General features: G+C 37.6%; 1 protein-coding gene across 2 annotated transcripts in view; it reads left to right on the plus strand.

The window, feature by feature from the left end:
- LOC108704435 (cysteine-rich protein 2) overlaps positions 1 to 22,272 on the plus strand; it is a 59,705-nt gene that overhangs the window by 19,251 nt on the left and 18,182 nt on the right. For both annotated transcript variants that reach the window (XM_041574370.1, XM_041574371.1), the window contains exon 2: positions 10,852 to 10,946. In XM_041574370.1, the coding sequence (XP_041430304.1) occupies positions 10,852 to 10,946 (95 nt within the window). The remainder of the gene's footprint in view (positions 1 to 10,851; positions 10,947 to 22,272) is intronic.

A 22,272-nucleotide genomic window follows, 5' to 3' on the forward strand; every position in this document is an offset into this window, starting at 1 on the left:
CGACCCTCGAATTGAAATCCTTCGACTTCAAATATCGACCGATTTTTACTTCGAATCAAAGTCGAAGTAAATTCAAAGTCGTAGGGTCCTATTCGATGGTCGAAGTATTCAAAAAATTACTTCGAAATTCAACTTTTTTAACTTCGAAAATTCAATCCAGCTTAGTAAATCTGCCCCCTATTGTGGTTTGGCATAGAGAAATATTAACTTTTACGTCTCATATGAAAAATTCCAATTTTACACTTAGGGGCAAATTCATCAAGGGTCGAATTTCGAGGGGTTAAATCCCTCGAAATTCGACTGGGGAATAGAATCGAATAGGATCGAATAGGCAATTCGGGCGAATTTACGCGCTGGCGAATAGTCGAATTGGCGAATATTCGCTCGAAGGATTTTCATTCGATCGAATGCCTTTTTAAACTTAAAACTTTAAAACTTGGAAAACAAGCCTATGGGACTTTCCCATAGGCTTTTAAAGCAATTCGGTAGGTTTTAGGTGGCGAAGTAGGCGTCGAAGTATTTTTAAAAGAGACAGTACTTCGACTATCGAATGCGCGAATAGTCGCATCGTTTTTGCGCTCGATCCAGTACTTCGACTATCGAATGGCGTTTTTGCGCTCGATCTATTCGAATCATTCTACTCAGGCGAATTAACGCCAATTCGATAGTCGAGGAGCACAAAAATTCTACGTTTTTTTTACTTCGAATCCTTCACTCGAAGTTTGTGAATCGGCCCCTATGATTTGTGAAACTGAATTTAGTTCTATAATTAGTATTATTGTTCTGGACATTCTTAGACAGCCTCTTTGTTCCTGAATATCCCCCCATAGAAGCCCGGCAACGGCTCTGCATTGTTTGGTTCAGGCTACACAGGACATCCCGCCATTATCTTTTAAGTAGCCAAAATTGTGAGACAATGAACATTAACGTAAAATACATCATCTTGTAATTTATGCACAATTAGCAGCAGTATTTGCTCAAACAGAGGGCCTGACCTATATTCAGCATGAATAGAATCCTTGGCATTGACATGTCAACAATGAACAGTTTTTTTTAAGGTAAACTTGACTTTTTTTACTGCTATTTATATTACTGTACATCTGCCCCATCCTATAGAGCAGTGATCCCCAACCAGTGGCTCGTGAGCAACATGTTTCTCGCCAAAACATCAGGGGGCAGATTTATCAAATTGAAAATTTGAATTTTTAAATTCGAATTTCGAGTTTATTTTAGTGTAATCCGACCAAATTTTTTTTAATTTTTATCATGCACTGTCCCTTTAAGAATTCAAATTCGACTATTCGACATCTAAAACCTGCCGAATTGGTGTTTTAGACCTATGGACCTCCTACAATCAATTTGGAGTCCTTTGGAGAACTTTTTGAATTTTCTTTAAAAAATTTTCTTTAAAAAAAATAGAATATTTTTTTAGTGAAAAAACACGAATCAAATTTGATTTTGCAGTTCAATCCTATTCACCCAAATTTTAATACATTTTGATTGGTCGTTTCCCCCCCCCTAATTTCGAGTTTATGGGAGTTTTTATAAACTCCCATTATATTCCAGGAATGAAGGTAAATTTTAGTTACATAAAAAACAAGTGTACTGCCAAACAGATCCTCCTGTAGGCTGCCAGTCTATATAGGGGATATCAAATAGCCAATCACAGCACTTATTTTGCACCCCATGAACTTTTTACATGCTTGTGTTGCTCTTTAACTTCTTTTACATTTAAATGTGGCTCATGGGCAAAAAATGGTTAGGGACCCCTGCCATAGAGCTTATAATCTTACTTTGGGGGTCATACTATAACAGTAACCAATAAAAACCCAAAAGATCTTGTGATGTCTTTGCTTCCAGAAACTCTGAAACTGACCATATGGCAGTTCAGAAGGGTTGTCTAGAAACCCTAAGGCGTATAAAGTGTTCCAATATTTTTGGCCATATACTTTATATATATATATATACAGGTATGGGATCTTTTATTCAGAACCCAGAAAGCTCCCAATCACGGAAAGGCCGTCTCCCATAGATTCCATTTTATGTAAATAATCCAAATGTTTAAAAATGATTCCCTTTTTCTGTGTAATAATAAAACAGTCGGTTGTACTTGATCCAAACTAAGATATAATTAATCCTGATTGGAAGCAAATCCAGCCTGTTGGGTTTACTTAGGGCAGTGATCCCCAACCAGTAGCTCGCGAGCAACATGTTGCTCCCCAACCCCTTGGATGTTGCTCTCAGTGGCCTCAAAGCCGGAGCTGATTTTTGAATTTCAGGCTTGGAGGCAAGTTTTGGTTGCATAAAAACCAGCTGTACTGCCAAACAGAACCTCAAGTAGGCTGCCAGTCCACATAGGGGCTACCGATAGCCAATCACAGACCTTATTTGGCAGTGCACCCCCAGGAACTTATGCTTGTGTTGCTCCCCAATTATTTTTACATCTGAATGTTGCTCACGGGTGAAAAAGGTTGGGGACCCCTGACTTAGGGGCTTAATTATCAAAAGTTGAATTTGATTAGAATTTGCATAAAATTCGAATATCTAAATTTATCACGTACCAAGTGTCTCTTTAATAAATTCAAATTCAACCATTCGCCAACTAAAACCTGCCGAATTGCTGTTTTAGCCTATGGGGGACCTCCCAGAACCTATTTGGAGTCAATTGTTTTTTTTTGGGAAAAACTTTGAATCGAATTTGATTGAACGCGCCATTCTTTTGATTCGTACGATTCGAATATGGACCTATTTGATCGAATACTTTCGAAAGCTTTCGAAAGCTTTTTGACCAAAAAAACTTAGACTTAATTTCCGTTGGTCTTTTTGAATTCGAATTTCGAAGTTTTTTCAATTCGAAATTCGACCCTTGATAAATATGCCCCATGTGTATATTTTTTTTTACTGTACCAAATGCGCATATACACTAAATTCGATTGGGGGGTTATATAAGAAAAAATTCGAACGTCTAAAATGTCTAAAACTCAAAGGAATAATACAGACTCTAAAACTCGAATCAAATTCGATTCAAACTCGACTGAACTCGAATCGAGTTCTTTTCTGCGAAATAAAACTCGAATGTCCGGAAGGCTATTCACATCTTCAAATGGATCACTGGAACTCTCCCATTGATAGGCTTGATAAAGGGCCCGGGCGGCCCGAAACGTTGCCCTGTTTAAAATGATTTGATGCAATAAAATACACGTTTGTTCATATCTACGGTGTGCTGCTGATATCTGCTCTGATTGGAACTCTCCCATTGACTTGTTCATGAAGGTTTTAGGTGGCAAACAATCGAATTCAAATTATTCCCAGGGTAAAGGTTTGATAAATCTCGAATTTGAGTTTGGATAATTGCCAATTTGAATTTGTGAACCAAAAAAACTATTGGAAAAAATTAGAAATTAAATTTGAAGGTACTATTCGACCCTTGATAAATCTGCCCCTTAATTTTTACATGATATTCCAGTAGATTTAAGGCATGAAGAATTACGGAAAGATGTGTTATCCGGAAAACTCCAGGTCCCGATATAGTATAAACTATATATCAGTCAGTAGACAACTGGGTCCTTATAGCTCCTGGCCTCCCAGCCTGCGATCCCACAGTTACAGCCCTGCACCACCAGCACTTACTATTTAGTTAACCCCTAACTCCCTCCCCAGAAGTTTCAGGGGAGGGGTACAGCTGTTATCCTTTAATACAGCGGATCCAAATAATACTGGTATCACACAGCCGGTCATTAAAGCCCCTTTCACTCTGTTCCAGGCAGAATTCCCGTGTCAGATGTCATTTATTAACCCACAAAAAACTAAATTTTCCTTTCCTCTTCCTTTATGTAAATCCTGCATTTGAGTAGATAGAATGTCTGATCAGCTTGGCAGCAAGATACACGCCACGTCAACCCTTGCACATTTAGGGGCCGATGCATCAAGGGTCGAATATCGAGGGTTAATTAACCCTCGATATTCGACTGGGGAATGAAAATCCTTCGACTTCGAATATCGAAGTCGAAGGATTTTGCGCAAAAAAACGAATCGAACGAATAATCCATCGATCGAACGATTAAATCCTTTGAATCGAACGTTTCGAAGGATTTTAATCCAACGATCGAAGGATTATCCTTCGACCAAAAAAACTTAGCCAAGCCTATGGGGACCTTCCCCATAGGCTAACATTGGGTTCGGTAGCTTTTAGGTGGGAACTAGGGGGTCGAAGTTTTTTCTTAAAGAGACAGTACTTCGACTATCGAATGGTCGAATAATCGAACGTTTTTTAGTTCGAATCATTCGATTCAAAGTTGTAGTCGAAGGTCGAAGTAGCCCATTCGATGGTCGAAGTAGCCAAAAAAACACTTCGAAATTCGAAGTTTTTTTACTTCGAATCCTTCACTTGAGCTTGGTGAATTGGCCCCTTAATATTCATTTGTGCATTTGAACTTCTTCACAGAATGATGTGATAATATATTATAGTCATAGTTGTATACATTATTTTTCAGTATTTCTACTTTACAAAATCTACTTTAAATCCAGTCTTAAGTAAAAATGATAAATATATTATTTTTCCAGGTCTGGTTTTTATTTGTTATTGCCTCCAGTTATTTATAGTTCCTGTGTGACCTAAATCCCTGTGATTTTAAGAATCCGCTGTGTAAGTCCGTGTAATCACAGCTGCCCAAAGTAGGCCACAATCACAAGCATGAAGGGACGATTGATGGAACTTGAAGGTCAGTTAGGTAGTTGGACCTGTAGAACAATGCTTTTAGCTATTCTACACTATAGATCTTTATTGGGAATTAAACTCACTAAAAATGTTGTAAACAGAGAAAGGTTGCAGAACAAATGATTCTTTAAAGGCCACTGAACTAACAGGAGAGATAATAAATTCTTACTAGGCACCAGGTGGGTACAAGGCAGATTGTCAGCCCTGTTGTCTTTGCTCTTCAATGAAATGTATACACTAATACATGAACCTCTAGCAGCTCCCTTACACAAGTCATCAGTTCCTGGAATAACACATCAGCCTCGCGTCACATTCTGCTGATCCATTATCTTCTCACTAACAGTCATACAATTAATTCAAATATTTCTCCAACATAAATCACACCCAGAAGCTATATTACATGGTGCTCTATAACTGTCTCGCCAGAAATCACACCCGCAGGGACATCGGCAATTCACTAACAGGCGCAGGCATCAATTTGCCAGTGAAAGAGACCGCTGCTAGCATTCGTTCGCCCTCTATCGCCAGGCAACTTTTCACTCTGGCGAATGGTTGTTACTCCGCAAATTCAGTAAATTACGGATTTTACAGAACGTTACCTCTTCTGCCAGATTGACTTCACCACCTCAGACCAGTCGAAGTGCTATAAAGCAGCTTAGATCTTCCTCAATCTTCTGTCACTTACATCATATCCTGTGAGCCGAAAATGCATTAAAGTTCAAAAAACGCTGGCGACTTTTCCTTTTTTTAAGCGGGATTGCCTGCAAAAGTCCTAACAAACTTTTTTTGGGGAACCGTTTATTTCATAACATATGGAACATTCATTTTACAGTGGGCTCATGTGTAGGGCATTATATTAACTCTCTTGTCTTTATTAAGGTTCCCTGGACATTTGTAATAAAAAGTGGTAACTTCAAGCATTTGCACCAACATTTATAATAAAGACGTCCGTACAACTTTAAATCACCCACCGTTATGCAAATTGACATAAGTGCATGATCACTAGCAAATTTTCGATTGGCACAAACGAATGCTAGCACATCTTCGCTATGAAATGCTCGCACTGTTGAACTAACGCTAGCGAAAATTCGCCGTTGTTTAGCGCCCAGGACGAAATGTCGTATATTAGTGAATTGGGGTAATCGTAGCGCATTTGTACCTGGAGAAGAGGCGAGAGGTGTGTGAAGCTGGTGCTGGTAAAATTTTGCATGCTAGTGAATCTATCCCTTTGGAGCAAAAGTGGCAAGTTAATGTCCTGATTTTATTTGCGGCATAACTAATTCTTGCATTATTCTATGAAATCCCTAGCTTTAACTAGCCACCTTTTCTGGAAAAAAATACTGGCCTTCCTATATATTTAGCTTTTTTTCCCCTATTAATAATATTGGGATGAATTATCAGTAGCGATGGGCAAATCTGTGGCTTTTGGCATCGCCGAATAATTCGTGAATTTATTGCTAAATTCGCAAAACAGTAGGAAAATCGCGAAACGGCAAATTTTTGTGCCGGTTTTGCATATTTATTCGCCAGTGGCGAATCGAGGGAATTCGTTGCGAATTTGCGCTCATCACTAACCATCATTTTTACCGGCGGTAAAATACCGCCAGGTGGCAACCCATCAGTAAAGATCTAGTGCACCCAATGTATTATGAAGTTTCTACTCTTTAAATCCAGAGATTATTAATGTTCTCTGTAACTGAAATGCTGAATTATTAAATCCTCACTGAGCTAATTATCTCCCTAACTAGTTTTCTGCTCCAAATAAGGCAAAGATGTGAAGATCTGTTGCACCTAAGCAAACAGTGAAATTACTTTTCTGTGCTAAACACAATACTCCAGCCCACAGAAACCCTGTCAGCTGAGACCAGCGCCGAAACCTGCCAGTGCTCCGTGCAAAACAATTAGAGAAGTCTATTGAGTTGTCAAACGGAGAATGATGTCTCTCTACGTTAGAAACCCTTTTGACCTGATATCTTTGTGCTCTGCTGCATGACCTGAAACAGGGCAGTGAAGCACGATTAGAATAAAGCACATTTTATATGAGCAGGAACTTTGGGAGATATTTATAGACTTTGCAGGAAATATGGTCATTTTTTTTCCATAAAAAGGCTTTTTATAGAACATCAACAGACAATGAAGAAAGGAGGCTGCCAGATGTAGCCGAGGTTCCACCCTGTGCGTTTGTGTCTGGAAGATGTGGCTAAGTAAAATTAATGGAAAATGCGAATATTGGACACAAAGTTTGAAAACATCCACTTGAACCAGCCTTAAAAAAATCCATCAAGCTTGACAGGAGTAGCAAACGCATTCTGCAAACAGATTATCTCTGTATATGCAAATATTAAATGGGTGGAAAAATATTTCAATAAAAGACAGAGATGTAATCTCAGTGTGGTTATAACAAATCTAAATTTTGACAAATAGAAATTTTTGAAGGCAGGATCATTAAATAGGGTACAGTTTATCTCAGCAGTGGTCACCAGTCGAGGTCATTTAATATTTTGCTTTCGGCAGTTTTAATGCAACCAACCAATCAGAACTGACTGCTAAATGTCTGCAGTGGCTGGAGTAAAATCTGAATCCTCCTGTAAATTTGTTTTGAGGACTTTTTTTTATAAAATCTAACTTTTAAACAATCACATTTTTTTCAGAATGTATTAAACCCAGAGGATGGAAAAGTCCGAATCTGAAAGTCCAGCATCTCAGACCTTTCGAGGTTGGGAGAAGTCCCAATGATTTTTGATGGGCGCTGGGTTTTGTGCAATACCCTGAAGTTTTTGGGGCAAAAAAGCATAAGACATCGGAGTTTTGGGTGAAAATTTTATAAAATTGTGAAAATCTGATTTTTTCCCCCGCAAATTTCCAGGGAAAATAAGTGTAAAAACCCGAGTGGATATGATCGGAGTTTGTAGCAGAAAATGTTGAGATATAATCAGACTTTGATAAATAATCCCCATAGTAAAAGAAAATGACTCAACGAGGCAGCTGCCTTGCCTTTCTCAATAATCTCTCCATCTCTTATCCTTAGGGTAAGGGCACACCTGCAGATTCGGGGAGATTTAGTCGCCTGGCGACTAATTGCCTCTTCTTTGGGGCGACAAATCTCCCTGAACGGCATCCCCCTGTCTTGTGCTGGCTATAATGAAAAGTTTTCTGAAGTCACCGAAGTTTCCTCATTAGGCAGATTAGTTGCCCCAAAGAAGAGGCGACTAAATCTCCCCGAATAAGAGGCGACTAAATCTCCCCGAATCGCCAGGTGTGCCCTTACCCTTAACTGTACTTGGTGTAGAAAAATGCTTTCCAATTTTTAGACCCCATTATCAAGGAATCAGGTTTTGGGATTGAACAGTCGTATTATTGATAACAGATTTAAACATTACAACACCTTATTGTGCCTATTTAGTGCCCCAAAGGCTTGCAAAGCTATACCCCTAAACTCCACACTTAGATGTCCTAAATTAGATGCCCTGAATGTAATCTGGTCATGGGCTGCTTCCTCCATGTTGTCCTTTCCTAATATTTATTCTCCAAAAGTATGTCTCTAGGGGGTTCTGGAGGACCTTGGGCTTTCATCCTAGGGGAAGATTTATCAAGGGTCAAATTTCGAGGGTTTCGACCCTCAAAGTAAAATCCTTCTAATTCGAATATCGAATTCGAAGGATTTTAACGCAAAAGCTTCGATTGAACGATCTAATAAAAATTGTTTGATCGAAACGATTCAAATGATTTTAAGAGATCGATTGAAGGATTTTTATTCAACCTAAAAAAACGTAGAAAAGTGCTGGGGAAGGTCCCCATAGGCTAACATTGCACCTCGGTAGGTTTAAAGTGGCGAAGTATGAAGTCGAAGTATTTTTTAAAGAGACAGTACTTTGATTATCGAATGGTCGAACGATTTTTACTTCGAATCGTTCGAATCATTCGATTCAAATGAATTTGATTGAATTTGACCAATTCGACGGTCGAAGTACCCAAAAAAAACTTCAAAATTCGAATATTTTTGCATTCAAATTATTCACTCGAGCTAAGTAAATCTGCCCCCTAATGTCTATGTTACTGTTATTCTATGTCAAAAAAGTTATTCTGTTAAAATGGTCGTCCACTGCTGCTCCATTCATTACCTTTTGAGGGAAATTAGTCCATGACGTGTTACATAAATAAAAAGTGGTTTACATGGTTGCAGACTGTCTGGCTAAGTTTAATGCCATCTGGGACACATGGTTAAAGCAATAAATTATTGGAACGTGTCCATATCAAGGCGTTGCTTCACGCTGAATAGTTTCCTCTAAAAGCTCACAATGCCGCCCCCAGTCGACCCTCTGATACTGCTAAGGGCTCTTACTGACGAGCGGTTGAAGCTGCGCTCCTCTGCGTTCTGTTTTTCAGCGTTCAGCCGCAGGAGAGCGCAGGAATAGACGCATTTAGCTTTTTCCAATGGGGCTGTACTCACACAGGCGCGTGTAGCCGCCGAACGCAGGTTGAGACGCAAGATGCTGCATTTTTCCTGCGTTTGGCGCCTACAAGCGCCTGTGTGAGTACAGCCCCATTGAAAAAAGCTAAATGCGTCTATACCTGCGCTCCCCTGCGGCTGAACGCTGAAAAACGGAACGCAGGGGAGCGCAGCTTCAACCGCTCGTCAGTAAGAGCCCTTAGGGATCTGCTGTGGTTGTTTCAGTGACGCTGGGCTGGGGCAGAGCGATCGTTCCATAGGCTAATTACTAATTAATACAGGCTTCAACCTTCAGTCTAATCCTTTCCGCCTGGTCAAACCAAATCCTAATTTGCATATGCAAATTAGGGCCAGGGAGGGAAATAACGTGACAAGGAAGTACATTTTTTCCCCTTCCCACCCAATCCCAGGATTCGTATTCTACTGAATTTTTCAAGAAGGATTCGGGGATTCAGTTGAATCTAAAATAGTGGATTTGGTGAATCCCTACTGGAGACAGCTTTTCCGTAATTCACAGCTTGCTGGTTAACCGGTTTCTGGATAACATATCCCATACCTGTATTACAATACAAGTCTATTGAACTGATTTAATAAGACAGTACATATAAGCAAATCGTAACAATAGTTTTCACTTCATAAACCATTAACGAGCTTTTCGGATTCAACAATTCATTTTCCTTGCTCTAAGGATTTGTTTTCAGCGTGTCTGAATTCTTTGTTCCTACCTGTAATTGCATCGGGGAGTGAGGATTCAGTTGGGTGATAGTGCTCAGTGATGCTCAGTCACACGTAGGGATAAGCAAATTTTTGCGCCATGTTTCGCCGCGAAAATGACACCCATAGACTTCAAAGGGAGAAAAAAAAATGTGACGTGCGTCAAAAACAAATTGTCACCCATAGACCTTTATGCATTTCGGCAAATTTTTGGCACAGCGAAATGGGTTAAATTCGCCCACGTATTCTGCTGAATGGACACTGATATCATCTTTAATAGCATGGAGCAAACTTTCTTCAATCTGGATTCCCAAAACTGAATTATTTGAAATCTTTTTTTAGCTTTTTTTATAAATCTTCCTGTGTGAGTGTTTGTCCCAGGTATTTAGGGAGAACAGGTTGTAAATATTCGACTTATATAAGACTTTTCTGGGATGTATATGGGTATGCTAGATACATCCCTTTGATCTGTGGACCACTGTGGCCTTTAAAATTATAGCCTTATAGAAACCACTTGCCACAGTTCTATGAAGGCTTTGTTGGTATAAACAGTTTGCCAGTGAGCTGTATAGTCTCAAAGTACATTAAGTTAAATAAAGGGTGTTTCAATTCTGAAGTCTCCGTCACATTTTACCTTTTTATAACAAGAGTGACCTCTTTTATTTTCTTTAATTCTCCTTCAAATGATTCATTGTGCTCACTGTGTTTTAATACAGAACTGAATTGAATGGATTCATTGTCCCTGTGCGTATTCCCCCTGCTCTTTACACGGTTTCAGAATTCCCATATTTTGCCATTACAAATTTGCTGTTCTCGTTACTTTGTAAGAATAATGTGAAATATTTAACTAATGAGAATGTGTTTTGTTCAGCCCCCGCGCCTCGTTTCATGGCAGTAACCTTATAGGGATGATCTAACACTGGAAAGCAGGGCTGTCTGTTCCATTAAATCTTTCTTTTCTCTTCCACAGCTGAAAAAGTCACATCACTGGGGAAGGACTGGCATAAATTTTGTCTGAAGTGCGAGCGTTGTAATAAGACCCTTAATTCAGGCGGCCACGCGGAGGTAAGTCTATGTCCACACAGTTGAAATGACAAAATTACATTTTGTATCCATGGGAGGTACTTGCTCGACAGTTGACAAATGTATTGCCTGGTCCTTTGTACATACAACAGCACCCCATGCACCTTATATCTTAAAGGGATACTGTCATGGGGAAAAAAAAACATTTTCAAAATGAATCAGTAAATAGTGCTGATCCAGCAGAATTCTGCACTGAAATCCATTTCTCAAAAGACCAAACAGAGTTTTTTATATTCAATTTTGAAATCTGACATGGGGCTAGACATATTGTCAATTTCCCAGCTGCCCCAAGTCATGTGACTTGTGCTCTGATAAACTTCAATCACTCTTTACTGCTGTACTGCAAGTTGGAGTGCTATCACCCCTCCATTTTCCCCCCAGCAGCCAAACAAAAGAACAATTGGATGGTAACCAGATAGCAGCTCCCTAACACAAGATAACAGCTGCCTGGTAGATCTAAGAACAACACTCAATAGCAAAAACCCATGTCCCACTGAGACACATTCAGTTACATTGAGAAGGAAAAACAGCAGCCTGCCAGAAAGCATTTATCTCCTAAAGTGCAGGCACAAGTCACATGACCAGGGGCAGCTGGGAAATTGACAAAATGTCTAGCCCCATGTCAGATTTCAAAATTGAATATAAAAAAATCTGTTTGCTCTTTTGAGAAATGGATTTCAATGCAGAATTCTGCTGGAGCAGCACTATTAACTGATGTGTTTTGAAAAAAACATGTTTTCCCATGACAGGATCCCTTTAATACCTGCTTTCCTGGAGAAACATTTCCACGGTCTCCTGTGGAGTCTAAGCTATCATAAGTACAAAACTGACCTCCCAACTGATAATTTTCATTATTATCCTTTATTGACATAGGGGCAGATTTATTAAGGGTCGAATTTAGAGTTCCCGGGAGTTTGTAAAAACTCCCATAAACTCCCATGAACTCGAAATTCAAAAAGAAATCTACCAATCGAAATTGATCAAACAATTGGAATTTTTCAAACTCGGGTGAATGGGGTCGACCTTAAACTCGAATCGAATTCGAACTCCATTTTCAAGAAGGCTGCAAACAACTCCAAAATGATCCCAGGACGCCCCCCATAGGCTAAAACAGCAATTTGGCAGGTTTAAGGTGGCAAATAGTCGAATTCTTAATTCCAGTACATGATAAATCTCAAAAATCTAATTCTAATTTTTTTTGAAAACTCAAATCGAATTTTAACTATTCTCTAGTCAAATTCCACTTAAAAAAAACTCAAAACTTTGAATTCGAAAATTCACCCATTGGATTCTATGGCCATTTTTTTTCATGGCACAACCTGGCAAAAATTTTGTTCATCATCCTCACTGCTGGTGACTATTAAAAGACATTTATATATTTAAATATATATATTAGGGAACCTAGTACTAGTTATAGCAGCTACTTTTACATATAGGGACTCCAGCCCATCCTAATGGCTCTTTACTATCCCAACTCACATCTGTTTCCTTTTTCTTGTTTGGTTCTACAAAAGAATTAAAGGGCATCACCAAGAGATCTTGAAAGACTTAGGGGGTTATTTATTAAAGTCCGAATGCTAAAAATTCAAGTTTTGTTTTACTATAAAATCCAAATTTTTAGAGGAAAAAAAAGTTTTTTTCGGAGATTTATTATACCCCGAGGATATAATAAGTCCAAATCCAAAAATCCGGCATCTCAGACCTACCGAGGTTGTATACACTGTAAGTCAATGGGAAAGTTCCCTATCCTATTTGGAAGTTTCTGTAATCTGCGCTGGAATTAGCCTGAAAATCGGACTATTTCTGACTTTTCCGGCAACAATCCAAAAAATTCAGGCTTTTCTGGAAAATGCCAGAAAAATCTTTTGATTCGAAAAAACCATATGATTCTGGTTTTGTCCCCAATCCGATTAAATCTTGCTTTTTTAATAATAAATAAGGTCAAATCGTGGATCCTAGTTTGGTTGGACTTTTTTATTTAAAAAAATCAAACAAAATCAGATTTTGAGAAATAACCCCCTTGGTAAAGGTTCTCTTGGAGAGCTGGGGTATTATTATTTTATTGTTTACTTGTAAATAAAGCAGAGAATTGTTTTACGTTTTATTTGACATATGTATGTATATATATGGCTTTGTTACCCGGAAACCTAGGGTTGCCAACTTTACAATAGGTCAACTCCAAGCAGGTGATAGCGTGGGTAAGGGGGCAGGATTATGGCGATTGGTGATTGGCTGATTGTCATGCCATTAACTGTAATGTACTGCCTGGATTTCACACGGACAGCCCAGTTTTTGGAATGGCTGTCTGTGTGAAAACGGAACATAAACTCCTTTTTACCCACATAATTCAAATTTATAAAAATGATTCCCCTTTTCTTTGCAATAATAAAACAGTAGCTTTTACTTGATCCAAACTGAGATATAATTAATCCTTAATAGAATTAGAGGCAAAACAATCCTATTGAGTTTACTTAATGTTTAACAGATTTTTTTAGTAGACTTAAGGTATTAAGATCCAAATTACAGAAATATTCATTATCCAGAAACCCCAGGCCCCGATCATACTGTTCTGTTATCCAGAATGCTCGGAGCCTGGGTTTTCTGGATAATGAATATTTCTTTAATTTGGATCTTCATACCTTGTCTACTAAAAACTCAGTTAAACACTAAAATAGATATAACATATATATATACTGTATATATATATATATATATATATATATATATATATATATATATATATATATATATATATATACTGTATATATATATATATATAATATTATACTTGTGCTACGTTCTTTCAGTATAGCAAAGTGATCCTGGCCTTAGAACCTAATAATTTACATAAAAACCATAATTATAATTGTTGGTTAAGCATTATTACAATTTTTATTGCTGCCTTGGAAGCGATTCAGTGGCAGTGAATGTTCGGCTGTGTTGCTGCAGATCCTGAGACATCACCATCTCCCATCCCTTGTGTGGTTACAACAAAAAAATCCCCTGCTCCATGTCGTGTTTGGTTGCCATAGAAACTCTATATTTTCATCTCCCTGACAATAAGAAGATTGTTTCAGGTTGGGAACAGGTTAGGGTTGCCAAATTGAATAAATAGAGAAGCAGGATGAAATGCAGTGCTTTATAGCCACCTTTCCCCCATACGAACTCCTGTGGGAGGCGGGGCCATGATGCAACAGGGGGCGTGGCTTTGATGTAGTGGGGCGGTGCTGTGATGTGGTGGGGACTGTGCTGTTGGAGGTGGGGCTATGATGTGGCGATCATCGATTGGTCACCACGTCAATCTCAGGAAATCCTGCCCAGTTTCCTAATTTGGAAAACCGGCCAGCTGTCCGGGTCAAAACCGGACAGGTGGCGACCCTAGAACAGGTGGTTCCCAAGAGTTTTAACTCTGAGATATTTTCAACATACAATCCTCACTCAATGTGATGTTTAATCAGATAGTAATATTCTGAAATAAATCACAAGTCAGTTCAAAAACAAATGTCTGCTACAAAATCAATGGAACATTTAGAAAGACAAAGCTAAAAAAGATGTGACTTACTGAACCAAAGATTTAGGGGCATATTTATCAAGGGTCGAATTTAGAGTTTATAAAAACTCCCAAAAACTCCCATAAACTCAAAATTTAAAGAAAAAAACGACCAATCAAAGTTTATTAAAAAATGTTTAATTTCTTAAATTTGGGTGAATGGGATTGACCCACAAACTCGAATTTGAATTCTTAAAGGGACAGCACATGATCAATTTCGAAGTTCAAATTTTTTTTTAAACTCGAATCGGATTTGGACTATTCCCTAGTCGAATTACACTGAAATAAACGCGAAAATTCGAATTTAAAAATTCAAATTTTTAATTCGACCCTTGATAAATCTGCCCTTAAAGTAATTATATATTATTACTATGTCCTTTGCATTTCTTATAAATTACGAAAATCATGATTATTTTATACTTCAACAAATGCATTCAGCTTCCTGCATTTCAGAAATGAATCTTTCAATTTAATCTTCCAAATTCTTCAGTATATTTCAATGGCCTGAAATATTGAGGCCATTGGCTGTTGAAGAAGAGAATAGTTATTTTATGCTATTTTTCATATTAAGATGAATAAAGATGTTCCTTCTCATGGTTTTGATGAAGATGAAAGCACTTTACCAGTTAAAAATGGTTACTTTTTTTTGAGCTAACCGATGTTTTTCTCTAGAAAATAAGCAGAGCCATCTAATTAAACTCAATATTTGACAAAATGCCTCACCCGGTACAATTATGGGTAATGTATATATTTCCATAGCGTCACGAAGGGTGGGGCAGGTATCACTGCACTGCCAATGAGATCACTATCCTGTCATTTGAACGAGATGACAGTTTGAGGCAGTCCATATCCGCCTATGAGACAGTTCAGTTTCTATGAAAAAAGTGCCATTTAGAGGCATCACTGGGTGACTTAGAATAATAAATGAGTGCCAGCTTTAGTTGTGATGAAGATGATGGCTGACATCACGAAAAATACCTTATTCATTCAATGTATATTCAGCTGCATTGGAATGTTTTGAATGTTTATAGGATGTATAGTGTCGGGTCACAATTGAATGTTATTATTTCATTAAAAATTCCAGAAAATATTTGGAATATTTCAGAACAAATGACTAGTCCTTCATTTACCTACACCATGTGCACCTGCACTCCTGCTAGGGTGGTAAATAGTGATGGGCGAATATGCGCCGTTTCGCTTCGCTGAAAAATGAGCGCGAAATTCGTGAAACTGCACCGGCGTCTCGTTTTTGCCGCCGGTATCCATTTTGTTTTTGATGCTGGCGAATTTTCGTGGCCATTTCGCAAATGTATTCGTCGTCGGCGATTCACGCAAATTCGCTGTGAATTTGCGCCAGGCGAATAAATTCACCCATCACTAGTGGTAAAGTCTGTCCTATCTATTGCAAATCTATCAATCTCTCTGAGCATTTGAAATACTGAAAATGAGGCTGTAGAGAATATTTAACTTTCCCTTATTTTACACAAAAACAACAGGCTCATAGGCTTGACTTTTTGATCAAGATAGATCTTGGCCAGTGGTCATGTTACAGATTTGGAAAAGGTGTTTTTGCAATGGAACCATGGTTACCTCTAGGTAAAAAGTACTGAAAATATACATAGCGAATACAGTACCCCCTATTGTAAAATATAAGGATATTATAAGTCACCGAGGAGTTCCATGACCATTTTATGGAACTCCAAATTTCTGTGTTCGAATTAGCCTGAAAATCGGACTATTAGGGCATAAAAATCCAAAAGCTTCTGACTTTTTGGGAAAAGAGCGATTTGGGAAAAAAATCTGGAAAAATCATACGATTTGGATTTTCGCTTTGTTTTATCAAGTTTTTCCCTGATCCGATAAAATCGTGCTTTTTAAATAATCAATAAGGTCAAATCATGGATTCTAGTTTGCCTGGATTTCTTTAAAATAAAATTATCAGAAAAATATAAATATATAAAAATAGCCCCCTATGAATTACAGCCATGAAATTGCCAATATAGCTTATTTTTTTGTTGAAAATTCACTTATTTCCAACACTAAGCGGCAGATTTATCAAGGGTCGAATTTCAAGGTGATGGGAGCTTTTTTAAACTCCCATCACCTCAAAATTCAAACAAAAAAAAGACTAACTAAAATCATTAAAAAAAAAAATCTAATTTTTTAACTTCGGGTGAAGTTCAATTCAGATCGTATTCGAATCGAAGTATTTTCCAAAAAAAAACCTTGATTCTTCACAGTCCACCAAATGACTCCAAATAGGTTCTAGGAGGTCCCCCATAGGCTAAAACAGCAATTCAACAGGTTCCACATGGCGATTGGTCGAAGTCGAATTTCTAAAGAGACAGTGCATGAAAAATTTTGATATTCGAATTTTCCAATTTTTTTCAAATTTGATTCGAATTTGGACTATTCCCTAATCAAAGTACCCTAAAATTACCTGGAAAATCAACTTTAAAAATTCTAATTTTCACTTCCACCCTTGGTAAATCTGCCCCTGATCCATTTAACACTGTTTTTACGGTATAAATAGACCTTTATGAAGCAGATGATAATATTCTTGAAAATCTAAAGGACACTCTAATATTATATGCCACAACGGACACATCCATTTTTTAAACAATAAGGAATAAAGATTATTTTGTACTGGAAAATGTAACCACTGTCAATGAATGACTCAATTGATATTGAAGTAATTGGATATTAGTCTCCAAATTTTTTTCTGTTTAAGCTGTGAAAACTTCCGCTTATGTCTCAATAAAACATTTTTCACTCGGGGTCTATATTTTATAACGGAGTAATAAAATCATCAATCTCGAGGTGATTACAGCACTTCCTTTATTGCGCCCAAGTCTGGTCTTGTCAACAGGGTAATGAGTTCTGATGTCAAGGAGCAAAATAATACACGGATTATATTGATGCTTTGGCTCGGAAGGGCTTCTATGTGAGGCGGGACTGGAAAAAATATTATCTTTGGCACTTTCTGTGTCTGGATTATATTCTCCTGACGGCTCAAGCTGACGCACAGTAGTCAACATGTCATGTCCGTAGAGATAACTGGATGATCTAGTGAGAAGCTAGAAAGAACCATTAGTCCGTATCTTTGTCAAGGAACTTATTACAGAGAGAACTGATAAGAATTTGCTGCTGGACATTGTCCATGTACATCCACCGATGAGAAAGGAGGGTTCATTAAATAGAACAATTATATGTTACAAAGCAGTTCCTGATAAAAGGGGCTTACGATTAGATGTACTTTGTGAAAACCAGGCATACGTGCAGGATTGCTCGACCATTGTTCATGCCATATTTACTTTGTGTCCATGCCGGGACATGAATTTATCTTCCTAATGTTCATTTTAGATAGTTGAATATTTTATAATATTTTTTATAATGTACATAAAGGGGGTTATTTATCAAAATCCAAATTTTTCTGATATCTTAAATTAAAAAAGTCCGACCAAACTAGAATCCATGATTTACCGTTATTTATCATTTAAAAACCATGAAAAAGTTGGATGGGGAAAAACTGCTACTTTTTCTTATTGTCACTCAAAAAATCTGAATGAATGAAAATGAAAATTTTTTTTTTGAGTTATCATACCAAACCCAGTGCAGACCATAATATCTTCAAATTGCAAATAGGACCTCTGCCATTGACTTCTACAGGACCTCCACAGGTTGAAGATGGTATTGTTTTTTCGCATTCTGACTCTTTGCATCCTTGGGGTATAATAAATCTTGAAAAATTCAAGGTTTTATTTCCCACTAAAAATTCAGATTTTATAGTAAAAAAACCCTCAATTTTTTTAGTTTTTTTAATTTGGACTTTAATAAATAACCCCCAAAGTTGCCTATAGGTCATGTTGATAATTTTTCACTTATCGGGCTGCCTTTTACAGGAATGGGACCTGTTATCCAGAATGCTTGAGACCTGTGGTTTTCCGGATAACGGAATTTGTGTCTTCATACTTCAAGTCTACTAGAAAATCATTTACACATTAAATAAACCCAATAGGCTGGTTTTGCTTCCAATAAGGATTAATTATATCTTGGTTGAGATCAAGTACAAGCTACTGTTTTAGTCATTTTTTAATCATTTTTAAAAATTTGGATTATTTGGATAAAATGGAGTCTATGGGAGATGGCCTTTCCATAATTCAGAGCTTTCTGGATAATGGGTTTCTGGATAATGGATCCCATACCTGTACTTGATTCTGCACAACTGCAATACAATCAGACACATTCCATTGGATACATGAATATATGTGTTGGAAGGTAAATTTACTGAAAAAGCATTTGGAATTGCCAATAAGACTTGAGATACTTAAGGCAGAGGTGTATTAATATTTCATGCATCATTCTACTTTTATGGGCAAGATATTTGTGATTTTCTGCTCTAAAGGAGCCAGTCACGTTGCTTCTTCACGCTGCACTCAGGCATGTTCTTCTGAGCAGAGATGCTATTTAGTTTGGTCATATTCTCAAGTTCTCATTGATTTTCGTAAGCAGTGAAAAGAAGTTGAATTAAAGTGATAGAGTGCAGTGGCGTAAGTAGATATTACTGGGTCCCCTAGCAATTTATTTTTCAGGCCCCCAAAATGTCTAGAGTTTGTCCTGTTTTACCAGTTTTTATTGACATTGTATTTAAATTAAAGTCTCATGGGGACCCTATACCTCCTGCAGCTGCAGGGTCTGCTCCCTCTGTAGTTACGCCCCTGATAGATACGTCAACCACAGCGTTTTAAAAATCAGGCATAATTCTAACTACAGGACCATGGATAAGGAAATCCTGTCAATGTAGGAACGTTCCAAATCACAAGTAGTGTAGGATGGCTGTCACTACCTCTGTCCAAGGAGAGGGGGAAACTATATAAATCAAACATGTCAAGCATTGAATTACGACACAATTCCTACTAGGGATGCACCGAATCCAGGATTTAGTCTTTGCAAAACCCAGTGTGTTTTGCCTTCACTAACTTAGTGATACAGTATATTCCAGTAGAATGACTATAAGGGGGTTATTTATTAAAGTCCGAATGCTAAAAACTCGAAAAAAGTGAGTCTTTTACTATAAAATCTGAATTTTTAGTAGAAAAAAAAATTCAAATTTCTCGAGGTTTTTATACCCGAGGCAGCAAAAAGTCAGAATCCGAAAATCCGGCACCTCAGAACTGCCGAGGTTGTATATAAGTCAATGGGAGAAGTCCCTATCCTATTTGGAAGTTTCTGCGGTGGGAAGGGTCAAACATTTTTTACTTGTTTTGTGACATATTTGCATATGCAAATTAGGATTCGGTTTTCGGTTGGGTTGGGCAGAACGGAATCCAAATCCTACTGAAAAAGGCTGAATCTTGGCTGAATCCCGAACCACAAAACACACTGGGATTTTGCAAAGACTACATAAATCAAACACGTCCAGCATTGAATTACAACATAATTCCTACTAGGGATGCACCGAATCCAGGATTCAGTTCGGGATTCAGCCAGGATTCGGCCTTTTTCAATAGAATTTGGATTCCGCTGAATCTTTCTGCCCAGCCCAACCGAATCCGAATCCTAATTTGCATATGCAAATATGTCACAAAACAAGGAAGTAAAACATGTTTGCCCCTTCCCAACCCTAATTTGCACATGCGGTTCAGTATTTGGCTGAATCTTTCGTGAAGGGGATTTGGCCAAATCCAAAATAGGGGATTCGGTGCATCCCTAATTCCTACCTTTGTATGTTCTTTTGTCGCTGGAAGCCAAGGGTCAATGCCCTTTCTGCTTTACCCCAACATCAGTTCCACATATGTAATAGATGTACTGTATGTCTGTGTGCTGCACTTTTCTCATTTGCCACCAATATGGCCACCAAAAATGATGCTGAAAATATCAGTTTCCTTTCCTTTTTTGGCCTCTACTACAAACAGAAGTTCTCTAGCCCATATCAAAGTCTCTATATACAGTATTAATATCAGATTCCCTCTGATGTTTCTGTACATACAGCCTCCAATAATACAGCCAAAACCCTCCCAGTTTTCACTTGATTCCAGGGGAGTATTTCGTTACTCATGGGCAGTAAATAGTGTCTTTGTTTCAGGGACCTGCCGAGATTAATCAACTCAGTATAGAAAGACTCTGTTACACGTCTGTCTGATGTGGCTGAGACTCATAGCTTTATGTATTGGCCTCTCTTTACAGACTGAGTGAATAGTTAGAATTCTCAGCTCAATGACTTTGTCAGAACTACTTCAAATATTTGTCTCGGCCACATCATTCGGTCACTTTTTAAATATAGTTTACACCTTTGATAAACAGAAGCACGCCTTTTCATATAATGCCTAGATCCTGCAATTAGACTTTTCTTTTTTTTAGCTTTGTTTTATTAATGGCTTCACTTAGTACAAATCACTGTCTGTTTCTAATATCAGCCTTAGCACACTTTATCTCAATATCTTCTGCTACAAACTCCGATCAAATCCGCTCAAGTTTTTTACGCTTATCTATTATTACATTTTCGCGAAAATTTGTTTTGCAGGAAAAATCAGGTTTTTACAATTTTTTCAGATTTTTCATCCGATTTTCACGATCTTTTCAGATTTTTGCCTGAAAACTTCAGGGTATTGCACAAAACCCAGCGCACATCAAAAAATCATTGGGACTTCTCCCGTTGACTTATATGCATCCTCAACAGGTCTGAGATGCCGTATTTTCTGATTCTGACTTTTCCATCCTCGGGGTTTAATAAATTCCGATTTAATAAAGTCAGATTTCATAAAAAAAAAAAAAGAAAATGAAATTTTTCGTGATTTTTACATTCAGAGTTTAGTAAATAACCCCCCTTAGGGGGTTATTTATCAAAATTCAAATTTTTCTGATTATTTGATTTAAAAAAACTGATCAAACTAGAATCCATGACAGGACCTACCTTATTTATTATTAAAAAAGCTTGATTTAATCAGATCGGGGAAAAACTCGATAACATCGAGCGAAAACACGAATCATCTGATTTTTTCAATTTTTTTCTGGATTTTTGCCAGAAAAGCCTAAAGTAGTTGAATTTTCCAGCTAATTCCAGCGAGGACCATAGAAACTTCCAAATAGGATTGGGACTTCTCCCATTGATTTATATACAACTTCGGCAGTTCTGAGATGCCGGATTTTGACTTTTTGTTGCCTTATTATTATATAATAATAATTTTTTTTCTTTATTTCATGAGTTTTTAGCATTCGGACTTAAATAACCCCCTTATAGTCTTTCTACTGGAATATACTGTAGCACTGAGTCAGTGAAGGCAAAACACATTGGGATTTTGCAGACTATAGATGCAGCCCTGTATGTCTGATATGAAACATTTCATTTAAAATATTATTGAAATGTAGGACTTTTTTAAAAAAATAAAAACAAATACCAGTACAATGAGTTAGTGAGGTTGATTTCTTACTGAAAAGCACAGTCTTAACCTGTAATAAGATCTGTTTTTGCACAATAAGATATGTAATCTAGCCTTTTAAATAATTTCATTGTTTTAATCTAAAAATGGAACCGTAGGCCTCAACATAGAAAAATAAACCTAACCAATGAGTAAAATGCCCCATGAGAAGGGACTGATTATTCAGCCAATCACAGACCAGTTTTATACCCACCTTTTTGTCTTTGAACAATATAAAGAGCTTAGCTATATACAATCAGCAGCTCTGACAAAATCAGTTGAATTTCTAGACTTGCAGGATCTTTTCACTCGAGTAATACTCCCTTTTTGTATTTAATGT

The sequence above is a fragment of the Xenopus laevis genome, chromosome 8S (genome assembly GCF_017654675.1).
Source record: "Xenopus laevis strain J_2021 chromosome 8S, Xenopus_laevis_v10.1, whole genome shotgun sequence".
In the NCBI taxonomy this organism is placed as follows: domain Eukaryota; kingdom Metazoa; phylum Chordata; class Amphibia; order Anura; family Pipidae; genus Xenopus; species Xenopus laevis.